Genomic DNA, 13552 nt, shown 5'->3' with positions numbered 1-13552 from the left:
GGCTGAAATCACTCGTTGCAGCAGATTGGACGAAGAGGCTCTTGTCCGCGGACTGAGCGTTCACGACTCGATACAAACCAGACCCTGTGTGATGCATATGGGAAAATGCGGAAGGATGAAGCTGCGCGCCGACAGTCAATCCTAATCTTACCTTAATAATACTCCCCAACTCGGGATTGATCGAGAAACGATGTCTCAACCCAACAGCTGCGCCGCGATGCGTTGCATTCTTTCGGTGCTGCAGTGTGACGCTGTACCACCAGCGCGATAACACGCTGCGTACGGCCGCTGTTCTCAGAGAGAACGTCCTGCAACGAAGACACTAGCCCAAGCCTCGTGCACCCTTACGAAGCATTCACCAATATGCAGAGATACTGTGTGCAGGCTAGCGACGAGGAAGCGCTGGCCAAAAAGGATAGGCGCCTGCAATCACCTCGGAGACCTCGGCCTCCCGCCGTGTGTGGTCAACTGTGGGCTGCAGTTCGAAAGGCCCGGAGGACTTCGAACGTATCATGAGAAAAGTGCGATATTCTGAGTGGTGTGTTACCATGTTCCAATGCAGCATCGACGAAGGCGGACAAAATTTCCTGCATATCGCAGCGGAAACCGGAACCTGGCGCATTATCTACGTCCTCGTGCGCTGCTTTGCCACTCACCACGCCCCTCTTCCTCTCGAAGTCAGTATACCACGCAAAAGTCTGCCTGTTCAGCCCGACAACAGCGGCAATACGCCGCTACACATTGCTGCAATCCACGATCATCTCGATCTCGCAAAGGCCTTGATCAGGTACTATGACGAAGCCCATATCACCGACGTCTTAGATCTAGAATCGCCGACAAAACTGGATGGCATAATGATCGAGCCGATGTCAACGTTCGAGATGGACGGAGACCCTAGATTGCGTTTCTTGTTAGATTGCAAGAACCACGAAGGTCTTTCGGCCTCACAGGCTGGCTTCGCAGCAGGCGCTACGACAACAGCGAACTGGCTTCATAACTCCGGGAAGCAAGGCTTCGATGGTATAGAGCTAGTGGCGGCAGAGGAGGCTGATCTATGGTTTCACTCCTTGGAGACTCGCGAGTAATGACATAAGCCGGATGTAGACTGATCTCTGCTATATTTACTTTCAGCTGTCCCCAGGGATCCAGATGATCCCGCGCGCTTGGAAGTGCATGTGAATCATTGCACGATCATGCAATGTACCCGAAACTGCTGAAAAAGTCCGCCCGTTCCTGAGCATTGTCAGCATACTCATGGATCTCCAAACGAGACATCTCAACCCATGGATCCTGAGTATTCTGTGCATACCAGTAAGATATGGCAGCAAGCTATCGGTCTGGTGTGTGAGCGACATCTCTTCCAAGCAAGAAATCGGTCACATGAAAGGTCCCTGGATTCCGGTTGATAAGATCACGCTTCGTCTCATCTTGCTTGAGGATCGTTGCCACGCTGCCTGCGACGTGTCAGTCGCCACTACGGAGTAATGACTCGATATGTACAAACATTCGAAAATTCGCAGCTCGAATCTCAGCGTAAAGATTCGTGGCCGTACAGACTCTGTGGGGGTCATGAACGCAACTTTGGATGAAGCTGTCAAGATCGAAAAGCAGCTGAGCGTCGACCTGTACACCATCGCAGCGTCCGGTGAGGACGGTAGAGAAGGGCGGTGTTGGGTGATAGGGTGGCGAGAGGTCCATTCGCAATGGCACCTCCACCACTCGCTCGCGCAATATGCAGCACTATTCCCTTCTCACTATTCCTTCGTCTCAGTGCGTATGCCAGGCGACGCAGCTTACGCTACCAGAACGATTGAACCCCCAAGGTTTTTGCAGCGAATGCGAAGATCTGGAGATTAGTCCAAGGCGAAGCAGCAGGTTTAGGATAGTTCGTTCAAGAGGCATGAGCGAGAACGACTTCCTTTTTTTGGACTACAGTGGTGCGACTGTTCACAAATGACACATAATATCGACGTTTATCCTTCCTCCGCCTAAGCCTCGCGCTGTCCCTCATGATTGCACACGGTGAATTGCTCTCATGGGCAATGGACACCGGAGGGAATCGACTTTTTATTCTTCTTGGCTTGCTTGCAGTATTCCTTGATCAGTGCCACATTGGATTCATGGGAACATTTGAGCAGACTTGGGTCCTTCGCGCAGTCTTTCTTGTCTACGAGACAACTCACGTTAGCGTTGCTGATTTTCGACAAAGGAGAAGAGGTTGCTTACGCTCGGAGATTTGTTTGTCGATTCCGCGAGCGGCGATGTCGTTCCCGCGGGCGGCGATGACATTCATAGCACCCGCGACTGGGTCAGGCACTGCGACAGCAGCGGTAAGACTGCATCGACGACTAGTATTAGTCGCTTGTGTTGAAGATTTCAAATCGCGCTCTCCGACTTACCCGCAGAAGAGAATGACTTTGAGGAACTGCATGTTCGTTGAGACGAGGGTTTCTTGGAGCGTTGTGATGTGAAGTGATGAGATCAGCAAGTCGAGAGGTGCGGAATATTTATGCGTGCTCTTCAACGTGGTCTGTCTTATTAATGCCGCAACCTCCGATACCCCTTTTGTGGTTCCTAGTAGCAACACTCGCATTCTTAGAATTAATACTCCCCTGCGAACCTGCGGCCGCACTCAATCACAATGTGACAAGCATCGATCGATAGCAATGACTGTATCGGCGCTAAGCTTGTAGTCAAGAGTAGGGATCCCTGCCATTTAAGGAAAGGATCGAGGCCGGTGGAGGCCTAACCGACCTCTTCCAGACTCAAATTCCCTGCAAGGCTGTAAGCTGACCTCAGCTGGGGCGTATAAAGTTTAGCAAACCAACGAGCTGACCTCCGGATTCTCCTACTCCAACGTCGCGTCACAGGTCAATCCAAGTAACGCAATCAAACTGTACACAGCAATGTGGTGGTGATCTTGGTTGGAACTTGGCTTAAAGTGTCATCCCTTTACACACTCGTACACAAAAGAGTCTTCTTCTAAGACCAGCATCTTCAGCCTCACTATACCTGTTCGAGGTGTAAGTTTATGTTCGTCACAGTCCGTGCGACCCCCATGTGCCTGTCGTTGCTGTATCATGTGTAGATGTAGAGATGCCGTGGCCACGGTGGATGTATTATATCGCAGTGGCCACGACTTGGCCCACTGGTGTCCATAGTGTGGCCACGGCCACTAGCGCCTACTACAGGGTGGGTAAGAGCGTATTGGGTACTGTTGTTAGGGATCCAGGCATCAATCGTCCGTGCGAGGCTGTAGCCACAGTGAATGAATATTCGCCCATCTAGCCACAGCGTGTCCACAGGATGTGGATGTAAGATGAATGAATGGACGGCATCTCTAATCATGTGAGCAAGCAGCTGGCAGGGCACAAGCTGACTTTCGAGAAACTTTGACCGAGAGAAGGTGCAAAGGGATTACATACTCCCCATGTCAAGTCATTCTATATATCTAAGCAGCAGTAAGTCATTGCATCCTCCCTATGTCAAGTCATTCTATATCTCTAAGCAGCAGTAATGTCATCAAATCATGAGTCCCCAAACCCGCTACGCTATCAAATCAACACTCCCTCTCCTCATTACTCTTCCCCTCCTTCAGATCTACACCCTCATCCTCCTAGCATATGCGATTTCCCCATCAACACACGCAGTCCCCGGGGCGACAGACTGCCAAATGACCTGGCCCCATTGACACAGTCCAAACAGCTCAACGCCATTGCACAGGAGCTCGCCATGGATATCACAGGGTGAGCCTGAGTCAGGGACTGCGCCGCCTCCGTACCCGCCGCCACCGCCACGTTGACCTTGGCCCCGACGTTGACCTTGGTTGTATGTTGGGGGAGCTTGGTCGTACGTTGGAGCTCCGTTGTAGGATGGTGCAGCGACTTGTTTGTTGTCGAGGTGTTCGTCGGTCTGCTGAACTTTGACGTGCTGTGTGTCCTCGAGCTGGGTGTCGGTGGCGGCTAATTGCTGGTTGTCTATCTGGTCCTTGTTCTCTTCGACGTTGTTCTTGTTCTCTTCGACGTTGCCCTTGTTCTGCTCCTTGGGTGTGTCAACTGTGTCAACAGTGTCCTGCTGATGCTTTGGCTGCGTCTCTTGTTTTTTGTCATCAGTCACCGGCACCGCATCCACTAGGTTCCTCTGGTCCTGGTCCTTGTTCTCGTCGACGTTGCCCTTGTTCTGCTCCTTGGGTGTGTCAACAGCGTCAACAGTGTCAACAGTGTCAACAGTGTCCTGCTGATACTTCGGCTGCGCCTCTTGTTTTTTGTCATCAGTCACCGGCACCGTATCCACTAGGTTCTTCTTCTGGTCCTGGTCCTTGTTGTCTTCGACGTTGCCCTTGTTCTGCTCCTTGGGTGTGTCAACAGCGTCAACAGTGTCAACAGTGTCAACAGTGTCAACAGTGTCCTGCTGATACTTCGGCTGCGCCTCTTGTTTTTTGTCATCAGTCACCGGCACCGTATCCACTAGGTTCTTCTTCTGGTCCTGGTCCTTGTGGTCTTCGACGTTGCCCTTGTTCTGCTCCTTGGGTGTGTCAACAGTGTCAACAGTGTCAACAATGTCCTGCTGATGCTCCGGCTGGTCCTTGGGTGTGTCAACAGTGTCCTGCTGATGCTCCGGCTGGTCCTTGGGTGTGTCAACAGTGTCCTGCTGATGCTTCGGCTGGTCCTTGGGTGTGCCAACAGTGTCCTGCTGATGCTCCGGCTGCTCCTTGGGTGTACCAACAGTGTCAACAGTGTCAACAGTGTCCTGCTGATACTCCGGCAGCGCCTCTTGCTTCTTGTCATCAGTTACCGGCACCGCATCTACTGGTTTCTTCTGATCTTTAGGAAGCTGAGTCCCCTCCTTTGGCTTCTCTGCTGGATGCTCTACAGTGTCCTCCTGTACATAGGCCGATGCTGCCACCACCGGCTCGTTTTTGTCATTGGTATACTGTTGATGGTCCTTGCCGTCCTCGACATTGACGTCTTGTGCCTGGGGTTGCACCTCAGCTCGGACCTTCAGACCAGTTCCCTAAGCAATAGTGTTAGCTTGACATTTGCAGAACCTCAAGCGACAAGGGAGAATACGTCAAGCGTACATCAGAAGAGTCGGGGACTGGTGCTGCTAGTACATTGCTAGCAGCATATGTAGCAAATGTGAGTGCGATGTACTTGAAATGCATGGCCTTCAAGTTGAAACGAGAGAACTAGTTGGGTATAAGAGGTATTCGGAACTTAAACTGTTGGTAAGAAATACCTTCAGAGTTGGGATGAACGGTTGGTCTTATACTCGAATGCTAATGCCCATGGATCCAACATGTCGACAGATTCTCACGGGCGTTCTCCAGGGTTCTTCAACTATGTTTAGACTTGGCGATGATCATGTTCGTGAGCATGTCGTCTTGATGCTCCGCTCCGGCCAGTCGTTCGTGAGCAGGCGAAGCCGCCTTGGTGAACAAAGCGTGATGATATCCCGGAGAGTGAGCAGTCAGCGAAGCTTGAGCTCATGGCGTGACAGCCTGATCCATGCCCAACCTTGAATCAATGTTGCAGTGCCGCAAGCATTACGCAAACCTAGAAGCGGGATCAGGCTCAACCCTGCGATGATCTATTCGTGACATCTGCAAGCGCAGTGGCTGCGCGTCTGCAGAATGGCTCCGGACAGTCTTTGGCGCAGCCTTGAGAGATGTGAAGATCGACTTCAATCATGTTTGGGGAGTAGCGTAGCAGTCGACTGTCACGTTTGCTGTCTTCTTTCCAGAGCAGGATGTTCTGTACGCTGTGCCGAACACTGTCCACCCTGTCCCACGTACTCTGAGCCGATCAGCTCTTGAGCATGGTTGATACCGGAGGCTTTCTCGACGGGAGCAAGCCCAGCCATCGAAACGCGCAGACGTCTCCGCTTTGGTGAACGTCCCTCTGCCAGGCCCTCGTTCAAATATGACAAGATGCAAACCTCAGCTCAGCCATGCGTACATGTTGAGCATGCGTCGTCACTGAGCTCCCCATGAGTGATCTTCTACCTTCTACCTCAAACGGGCTCACCGCAACTCCCAATCCACACAGCAACCTCCTTCCTCTCATCAACCCTGACCCTCTCCCCACCCGGATGCACCCTCAAAGTCTTCTGATAATACGAATCCATAACCTGCAGAATCGGCGTGACCCACCTCCCACGCTCTGCCTCATCCAGCTCATCGCGGAGCATCACGCAGTAATCAACACGATGCCGGCTCAGCGGCGCGAGGCTGAGGGTCCGGTATTTAGGACCGCTGTATGCGAAGTCATCCTTGGTATCCATTGTTAATGCAAAGGTCAGGAAATGGGTGGAAGGGTTCTCCAGGTGGTACGTAAGACGTGCTGAATGCGGCGTGTCGGATGATGCTGTGCAGAGGACCCTTGGCTCGGAGGCAGGGATGGTGAGGCGGGGGATTGTTATGGTTGTGGTTGCTGGGGTTGAGATGGTGTTGTGGCGCCACGTGACTACGATGGATAGTTCGAGGTGGCTGGGTGAGCGGTCATCCAAGGACATTTTCTGTGTCGTGAGCTCGTAGCTCGAGATCGATTTCGTAGTCTGTGACAACTCGAGCTGCTTGTCGACGATCGGTGTTGTCACTTGACATGTTGAGTCGCCATCAACACCATTCACAAGGAGCTCAACCTTGTCGAGCTGGATCGTGTCGGGCACCAATGAGTTGAAGCGACAGCCCAGCTTCCATAGCTGCGCAATGCCGTCCGCTGCACCGTCAGAGCTGTCGGCATTGAGAGCAAAGTAGCTGGGCCAAGGGTTGGGGTGAAGCCTGGGGCTGAATGCGAACTTCGCCTCGAAAGGCACCACAAAGGGAACCTCTACCGAGATCGTCTTGGCCAATGGTGTGCTCGTATCTGAAACGAGCGTGTATCTCAGGTCGAGCGACAAAGTGAACGACGCGGCCTCGGGAGGTCCGTATATGACAAGCTGTGCTTTGTCCGAAGCGGAAGCCTCTAAGCCTGTCACTGTCCGGACAGCCTTGTCGTCGTCCTTGTCGGACCATTTGAAAGTACATGTACCTCCGGGCGTTCCGATAACCTTGGTTGAGATCGTGGCGTGTACTGTTTCGTCTTCTTCGTTGACGAGCTCAACATCCAATTGAACAGCTTCGTCAGTGAAGTATTGGCTCCGCAGGCCGTGGAGCAACACCTGCATGCGCGGTGGCTTCGGTAAAATCTTGATGGTTTTGGGGTCCATGTGTGGTACAAGGGTGTTGTCCAATACGCCTTCGTGCCCAAAGTACCACAAATTGCCTGGCAGAATCGCGTCGGGCGCGAGACGGTGACTCAACGTGAATTTATCAGTCTCGAGGAATAGCGTGATGGACTCGACCTCGTGAGTGACTGCGTCTCGCAGACACAAAGACATTCGCAGTATCGTCCTTTGCTGGGTCGCAAGAAGCAGGTTGGCCGCTGTCTCGAGATTGCCATCTTCCACCTCACGGGCCTTAGGAAGGTCTGATAGTGCGATAGCAGATCCACCGACCGTACTGCTCTCATCGTGTCGGATGATGAGTGATTTCGCTCCAAGGCGAATTTCCACTTTCGATAGGGCCACAGACTGGGCAGATTCTGCGCCGGCATAGTCGAGGATGAGTTGGCATTCAAATGCCTCACCAACATGAGCCTCTCTGCTTCTGAATGCAAAAGTGGCTCTGATCGGGCTCAATCGGTCCGTGCTCTGCAAGTGTAGCTCTACTTTCTCATCGACAGGCCATGAATCGAGACAACTCGTAATGCTTGGCAAGCCATCCGGCATTTCCACAGGTGCCGTACTGAGCAGTTCCCAGGTCAAGGCGGGAATCAGTGATGCCGTTGCACTGGACATGTCTCGCTTAGCACAATCAGACAGCAGTATCAGTAACCTGCTGAACGGTGTTCGCCACTCATCAACTCGCCATGCAGAGGTCTCCCACAGGTCTATCAGAACCTGCAGAGCATCTGCGTACCGTTCGACTCTCACCAAATCTTCGGCGAGATCAAGTCTTATCTGTTGACTCATACGTATCTGCTGGCGAGCGTCAAACTCCTGGGCAGCCCGATCGCAGGCGATGGCCACTTCGGTCATATGATCGTGATTCACTTCATCATGCGGACCGAGAGCAAGGTACGTATCGTAGTTCTTGGACCTGCTGGCGACCATAGAAGCAGTAGATTGTCCGGGTGGAACGCGGTCTTCATCTGGTATGGCGAGTGCTTTCTCCCACCTATTCCTGATACCAGCCGCCAGCAGTCGCAACCAGTACCCTGAGTGATGCAAGAAGTGGAACGGCAGCATGCGATCTGGCGCAGCGGCTGGTCTTTCATGCGGCGCGAATGTTTGTAGCACAGCTGTCGGCTCAGAGTCATCCGGCGAAGGTGCTCTCAGCGCAGGCGTTCCTGATAGACGTATCAGCTCGGACATGACTGCAGCCCATCTCGCTTCCCACGCATCCCAGCCATATGTGAGAGAGCCTTTGCCACGACGATCGACGAGGTCCTTCATTCGAAGCTTATAGTTGTGCCATGACTGCGCAGCGCCTGTCGTGTAGCCGGCCCAGAGCTGGCATCTGATTACACGAATAGCTGCGGCATCACACAAGAGACGTGCTTCGTTGAACCGGGGCGACCAGCTGTGCGTTGTTTCAAGCACACCACCTTCCGAGCTGAACAATTCCTCGATGGCAGCGGAGTAGTGGCGCTCAGCTACGTCCATTTCTTGTCGAAACTCAGCAAAGACACCTTGCTTCACCTCGTATCGCACATTCCAGCCAGAAGTCGAAGTACTCTGTGACGATCCACCAACCGGTGAGTAAAGCGATGGCGGCGGACCACCTCGTGCCTTCTTCCGGCGCGCATGTTTCGTAAGGTCACGATAGTACTCAACGACAGACGGTTGCAAAGCGCGCATCATGTCCTGGGAGAATGTCGCAATCTCAGCCTGCGAGGACATCGGTGGCATGAAGAACAGCCCAGTTTTGGGGTCCAGAGTTGTGGCACGCCTTATCCTCCCCAGCCGATCTTCTATCTCCGGAGCATGGAGAATACTCTTGTCGCTGATTAGTATGACAGCGAGCCGGGTCTTGAATCCAGATCGGCTCAATGCGCTGCGGATGCCGTTGATGTCAGCCTTGATCTGCTCATCCTGCGATGCCTCGTTGGCGTTGAGGTCAAAGAAGGCAAGGAAGAGCGCCGGGACCTGTTGTTGATGTTTGGAGAACCATCGAGGTGTGAAAACACCATCTGGGAAAATGGGAGAGCCTGGAGATAGGGGCGACAAAGGTGAATGAAGCTCAGTATTCCGTGGTGGCGGACTCCCTCCTAGGCTTGGTGATTGTGGTAATGGTGCTGCTTTCCTAGCTGGTAGGGTGTACGACTACCTTACAATCAGCACAAGACCTCAGCCTGGTACTGTATAAGTGAAGCATACCTACCCTCCCAATCGTCTTCATCTTATACTTGATGCCGCTGGAGGGTCCAGGCAGAGCTCCGGAATTCCAGGCATGATTCGATCCATCCAAGGCCAATACTTCGTCCAAGAGCCGTTCAGCCGGCTCAGTTCGACTCTCCGGTGTTTCACCATTGATTCGAGCACCACTTTCCTGTCGCGGTATATCAAGTTGATGGCCAGCATCTTCCCTTTCGCCAAGTCCAGATAGGAGCACCAGCGGTAGATTATGCTCCGTGTAGAGCGGCGGATATGCGTCCATCGCGACTTATGTGGCTATGGATATATGTCATCGGTATATCGCACGTACAGACATCTCTGTCGATGTATGCAAATGAACGGAGCTGATATGGTGTAATTGAGGCCATGTGGTACATGCAGGTACCCTTGTCCATGTCCGACGTGGTAAGCCGAAAAGCTCTGGGAATCAACCTGTGGCGTCCCGTCGAACGCGACTTCACGTCTTGACGCGACACCAACAACAACAGCATGTGACAGACACCGCCCGATCTTTATCTGAAATCCCCGCACCAGACCACGCCCAGATCAGCAACAATACACAGCATACCACCATGCCGGCCCCAACAGGAGCACAACGCGAAATCACAGGCGAAGAAAAACGCCGCGCCGCACGGGAAACAATCGACATCCTGCAAGAAATCTCCAATCTTCTCAACACGCATCTAGATCGGCAGTCCCTTTCGTACTGCGTGAGTTTGATAGAGAATGGTGTGAATCCGGAGGCGTTGGCTGTAAGTTCTCATTTCCATCTTCACTTTCTGTGATGACATGATAGACGACGGCGGGGACGGTGGAGAAGTGTTGCGGAGATGGAATTGGAACCAAGGCGGGAACTAACGAGAGTGTGTTCACAGAAAGTAATCGTGGAACTGAGGGCGCAGAAGGAGAGGTGAGGTGGATGAAATGTTTGATGTTAGGGGAGGAAGGGGAGGTTGATATGGGAAGTGAACTGGAAGCGAGGCGTTTAATGGGGCGGGGTGATGATATGATCATCATGGACGAAGGATGTGATCTCCGTCGACTATGAGAGAGCTGGATTCTCGACCATCTGCCTCTTCCAAACCACTAGGCCAACGACCGACGACCTATCATACTTCCGCCTTCCAACTGCACAAGCCCAACCTCAACCTCAACCTCAATCAGGCCCATCCTCCTCCTCCCCCTGCTGATCCGCCGTCGACATACGCGCAACCCCATCCGCAGCCTCGAGATCTCCATTCGCACTATTAGCACGCCTCCTCCTCGCCGGGCGCTTCTTCTTCTTCCCGCCCATACTCAACGGAGACTCCTTGGTCCACCTCGCAATCGCCGCAGCACGGTCCGTACTAATCGGATACTCCTTCCCATTCTCGTCCTGCGCCCAGCGCTTAGGTGGGGGAGGGGCGTCGCCGTTGCTGGAGCTTGCTTCGGAGGTCGACTTCGAGTCGGCGGCATCCTTGTCCTTGAGAGGGCCGGAGATGCCCTGTTCGTCCTCCATCGCTCTGCGTTCTCGGGCACGGACGGCCTTTTGGAATGATTCCTCATCGACCACGCGATCGTCGCTCAGAGCGTCGATGATGGATTCTTGCTTGATGCGTTCGCGCTTCTGCTCGGGTGTCTCGTCTTCCTTCTTGCGTTCTCGACGCTTTGCGAGAGCGCCAGAGCCTGTCTCCTTTGCCCAGCCGCCCGCTGCTTCTGGCAGTGGTGCTGGAGCACAGAGCTTCTGCCATGGGACCGAGAGACCAACCCAATTGTTGGCGCGACGTAGGACCTCAATCCAATCGGCGCGTGCCGGACTTCGAGCAGCTTGGAAGATCGGATAGCCGTCGGCGATGCGCGCAAGACGTGCAGCGTTGTGGGCGTGTCGAAGGAGCTCCGTTGGACTCGTTTGTAGTAGTGCGTGCGCTAGTAGTAGCGAGTGGAGAGCGTCTGTCAAGAGAGGGTGATATGTTACGGCTTCTCGGCTGCCGAAAGCTTCGTGGATGGTCTCGTTGTTGCGCATCGCTTCTTCCGTCTCTGGCGTAGGAAAGGGTGGTAGATCGGCTGGTGGCTTCTCGGCGAAGAGGGCGCTCGAAGGGTGAATCTTTGGTGAAGGGAACCGTGGCCAGCCGTCTTCGCCGCGCTCGAAAGGATCCGGCTTAGGCTTCTGGTACTTCTGGACAGCACCCGATGAAGCACCCTTCTCGTCATCACTACTGCCATTGATCTCCTCTCCATCTCCGTTCAGCTCCACCAACCTGTTCTTCGGTAGCGGTGTCTCCCTCTTGTTGCCATTGGCAAGATCATAGACTCGACGCATGATCTCGTTGGTAATTTCGAACGGCAGGCCAGGAGTGTAGTCGAAATGAGCCAGGAATGCTGTGTAGTCCTTGAGCGCGCGCTTCGCATAACCTTTGACCTTCTTCCGCGCCTCCAGTCTCGCAGCGTGCGCCCTGGCGTCCACACCATTGGTCTCGCCCTTCTCTTGCGCCGCTTGATACTCCTTGAGACCATCGAGCGCCGGATGTACACTCTGGCATGCCATAGTAAGGTATACTCCAGCGCGGTTGAATAATAGCTGCATCTCCAGACTCTTCGGTTGCTGCTCCTCCTTCAGATACGGTACTGATCTCCAATCCCTGTTGCCCTTCTGCCATGCTTCCTGCTCTTCCCGCATCTTGCTCGCAAGTTCGAGTTGTTGCTGGTTCGGCTGATGCTGGCGTTTCTGATCCTCCATGATCCGCAGTGCCCATGTGAGATCAATCGCGGCTCCCTCCCACTGGTGTTTGAAGATCTGGACGAGTGCTCGAGTTCGAAGGGGCGCGGCCTGTTGCTCGGTAGGTAACGAGTGGATGATTTCGTTCAGCGGATCGAGAGGGGTATGCTGTTCCATAGCTCTACTAGGAATCTTTTCGTGGAAGAAATGAACGTATTTCGCGTCTGTTGTGTGTCAGCACCAGCTTCTTCTGAACCATACCCATTATCGCATACCTGGGCCATTCGGCTCGCGCTTCAAGACATGCGAAGCAACATCCTCCACTGTGGACGTCGCCTGCATTGTCGCAACACTCGCTGCCACCTCATCCAGCATGAACGCCTTACTGAGCAACTTGACCGCTTTCTGCCGAATCTTGAATATGCGCTCTTTACTTAGTTGACTCCCAGGTCCCCCACCTGCGCCGAAGTAGTCCATGCGCCCATTCATAGCAGTATTGCTGATGCCGGTCGAGGCGCGCACAGAGTCTTGGGAAGCCTCGTCGACGGCCTTGCGGATCTTGACAACATCGTAGAAGACGGCGGGATCAACCAATCGTGGGGCAGGCATTGTGTAGTTCTGGTGCGCGAGCGAGTCGAGGATCTCGGGTGGGAGTTGGAGCCATGGTCCGTGGAAGGAGGAGATGTAGCGCCAGTGTCTGTTGATGTGTTAGGCATGATTCCAGCAAGGAGGCGCAAGGTAGTAAGTAGTATATTATGAAGAGGGTAACATACGTACTTGTTCCTGCAGATGACCAGACTCGAGCCCGCGGCAGCAGCGTCTGGTTGCGCCGCCTCTTTTGCGCCCTTCTTCTTCGCCATAGCTGTGGTCGCTTGATGACTCTCTAGCGACTAGCGAGTAGTATGCGCGCGAAGAATGTTGGTGTTGTGGTGTACAAGTAGAAGTTCACGAATTGAAGCAAGAAGCCTGCCACAAATTCACAATCTTATCGAGGGAAGCACAAATCCACGCTGCAGATCCCTGTCAAACATTGAACCTAATGCCCCACACGTGGCTCAAATTGCTTCAGCTACATCATCGCTCTTGGTCTTTCATGTGACCCATCAACAACATCAGACAATCATCAATCACACAGGCTCACAGCACTTCAATTGACAATCATCATGTCTTCACTCAACCACCCGACAATGGGCGGCCCACAGAAGGAAGGTCCCTCCAGCTCGGAGACCGCTGTTGGAGGCGAGGGAGGCACCAACATCCAACCCAAGGACACTGCGACCACCGAGACTGCAGGTCAACAGCCAAACACAGCAGGACTGTCCAGTAGCAAGCCAGGCTCTGCGGAAGCTGCGGCCGAGAAGCTCTTTGAGGAGAGGATGGAGGATGAATATGCTAAGCGGGAAGGCGGTGCTTAGGATG

At 53.5% G+C, this 13552-nt stretch overlaps 8 protein-coding genes across 8 annotated transcripts; 3 read left to right on the top strand and 5 right to left on the bottom strand.

Annotated features, from left to right (window-relative positions):
* Nucleotides 1-548: 548 nt before the first annotated feature.
* Nucleotides 549-1085, top strand: CLAFUR5_00066 (uncharacterized protein; the record flags this gene model as incomplete). Its single annotated transcript, XM_047899214.1, has 1 exon — nucleotides 549-1085. The coding sequence occupies one exon, from the start codon at nucleotides 549-551 to the stop codon at nucleotides 1083-1085; it is 537 nt and encodes a 178-aa protein (XP_047755931.1).
* Nucleotides 1086-2033: 948 nt separating this feature from the next.
* CLAFUR5_00065 (Ecp23) lies at nucleotides 2034-2431 on the bottom strand (the record flags this gene model as incomplete). The annotated part of the gene is made up of 3 exons (XM_047899213.1): nucleotides 2034-2167; nucleotides 2227-2336; nucleotides 2400-2431. The coding sequence occupies 3 exons, from the start codon at nucleotides 2429-2431 to the stop codon at nucleotides 2034-2036; spliced, it is 276 nt and encodes a 91-aa protein (XP_047755930.1).
* A 1169-nt stretch (nucleotides 2432-3600) lies between these two features.
* CLAFUR5_00064 (uncharacterized protein) lies at nucleotides 3601-5164 on the bottom strand (the record flags this gene model as incomplete). Its single annotated transcript, XM_047899212.1, has 3 exons — nucleotides 3601-4086; nucleotides 4468-5013; nucleotides 5081-5164. The coding sequence occupies 3 exons, from the start codon at nucleotides 5162-5164 to the stop codon at nucleotides 3601-3603; spliced, it is 1116 nt and encodes a 371-aa protein (XP_047755929.1).
* A 409-nt stretch (nucleotides 5165-5573) lies between these two features.
* CLAFUR5_00063 (uncharacterized protein) lies at nucleotides 5574-5862 on the bottom strand (the record flags this gene model as incomplete). The annotated part of the gene is made up of 2 exons (XM_047899211.1): nucleotides 5574-5760; nucleotides 5795-5862. 2 exons carry the CDS (start codon nucleotides 5860-5862, stop codon nucleotides 5574-5576), a joined length of 255 nt encoding a protein of 84 aa, XP_047755936.1.
* A 150-nt stretch (nucleotides 5863-6012) lies between these two features.
* CLAFUR5_00062 (uncharacterized protein) lies at nucleotides 6013-9700 on the bottom strand (the record flags this gene model as incomplete). Its single annotated transcript, XM_047899210.1, has 2 exons — nucleotides 6013-9366; nucleotides 9425-9700. 2 exons carry the CDS (start codon nucleotides 9698-9700, stop codon nucleotides 6013-6015), a joined length of 3630 nt encoding a protein of 1209 aa, XP_047755935.1.
* Nucleotides 9701-10010: 310 nt separating this feature from the next.
* CLAFUR5_00061 (Mitotic-spindle organizing protein 1) lies at nucleotides 10011-10352 on the top strand (the record flags this gene model as incomplete). The annotated part of the gene is made up of 2 exons (XM_047899209.1): nucleotides 10011-10190; nucleotides 10314-10352. 2 exons carry the CDS (start codon nucleotides 10011-10013, stop codon nucleotides 10350-10352), a joined length of 219 nt encoding a protein of 72 aa, XP_047755934.1.
* A 242-nt stretch (nucleotides 10353-10594) lies between these two features.
* CLAFUR5_00060 (uncharacterized protein) lies at nucleotides 10595-12993 on the bottom strand (the record flags this gene model as incomplete). The annotated part of the gene is made up of 3 exons (XM_047899208.1): nucleotides 10595-12357; nucleotides 12409-12830; nucleotides 12911-12993. The coding sequence occupies 3 exons, from the start codon at nucleotides 12991-12993 to the stop codon at nucleotides 10595-10597; spliced, it is 2268 nt and encodes a 755-aa protein (XP_047755933.1).
* Nucleotides 12994-13296: 303 nt separating this feature from the next.
* On the top strand, nucleotides 13297-13548 carry CLAFUR5_00059 (uncharacterized protein; the record flags this gene model as incomplete). Its single annotated transcript, XM_047899207.1, has 1 exon — nucleotides 13297-13548. One exon carries the CDS (start codon nucleotides 13297-13299, stop codon nucleotides 13546-13548), a length of 252 nt encoding a protein of 83 aa, XP_047757006.1.
* Between the last annotated feature and the right edge of the window lie 4 nt (nucleotides 13549-13552).

The sequence above is a fragment of the Fulvia fulva genome, chromosome 1 (genome assembly GCF_020509005.1).
Source record: "Fulvia fulva chromosome 1, complete sequence".
Taxonomy (NCBI): domain Eukaryota; kingdom Fungi; phylum Ascomycota; class Dothideomycetes; order Mycosphaerellales; family Mycosphaerellaceae; genus Fulvia; species Fulvia fulva.
This window is presented reverse-complemented; position numbering and strand designations above follow the sequence as displayed.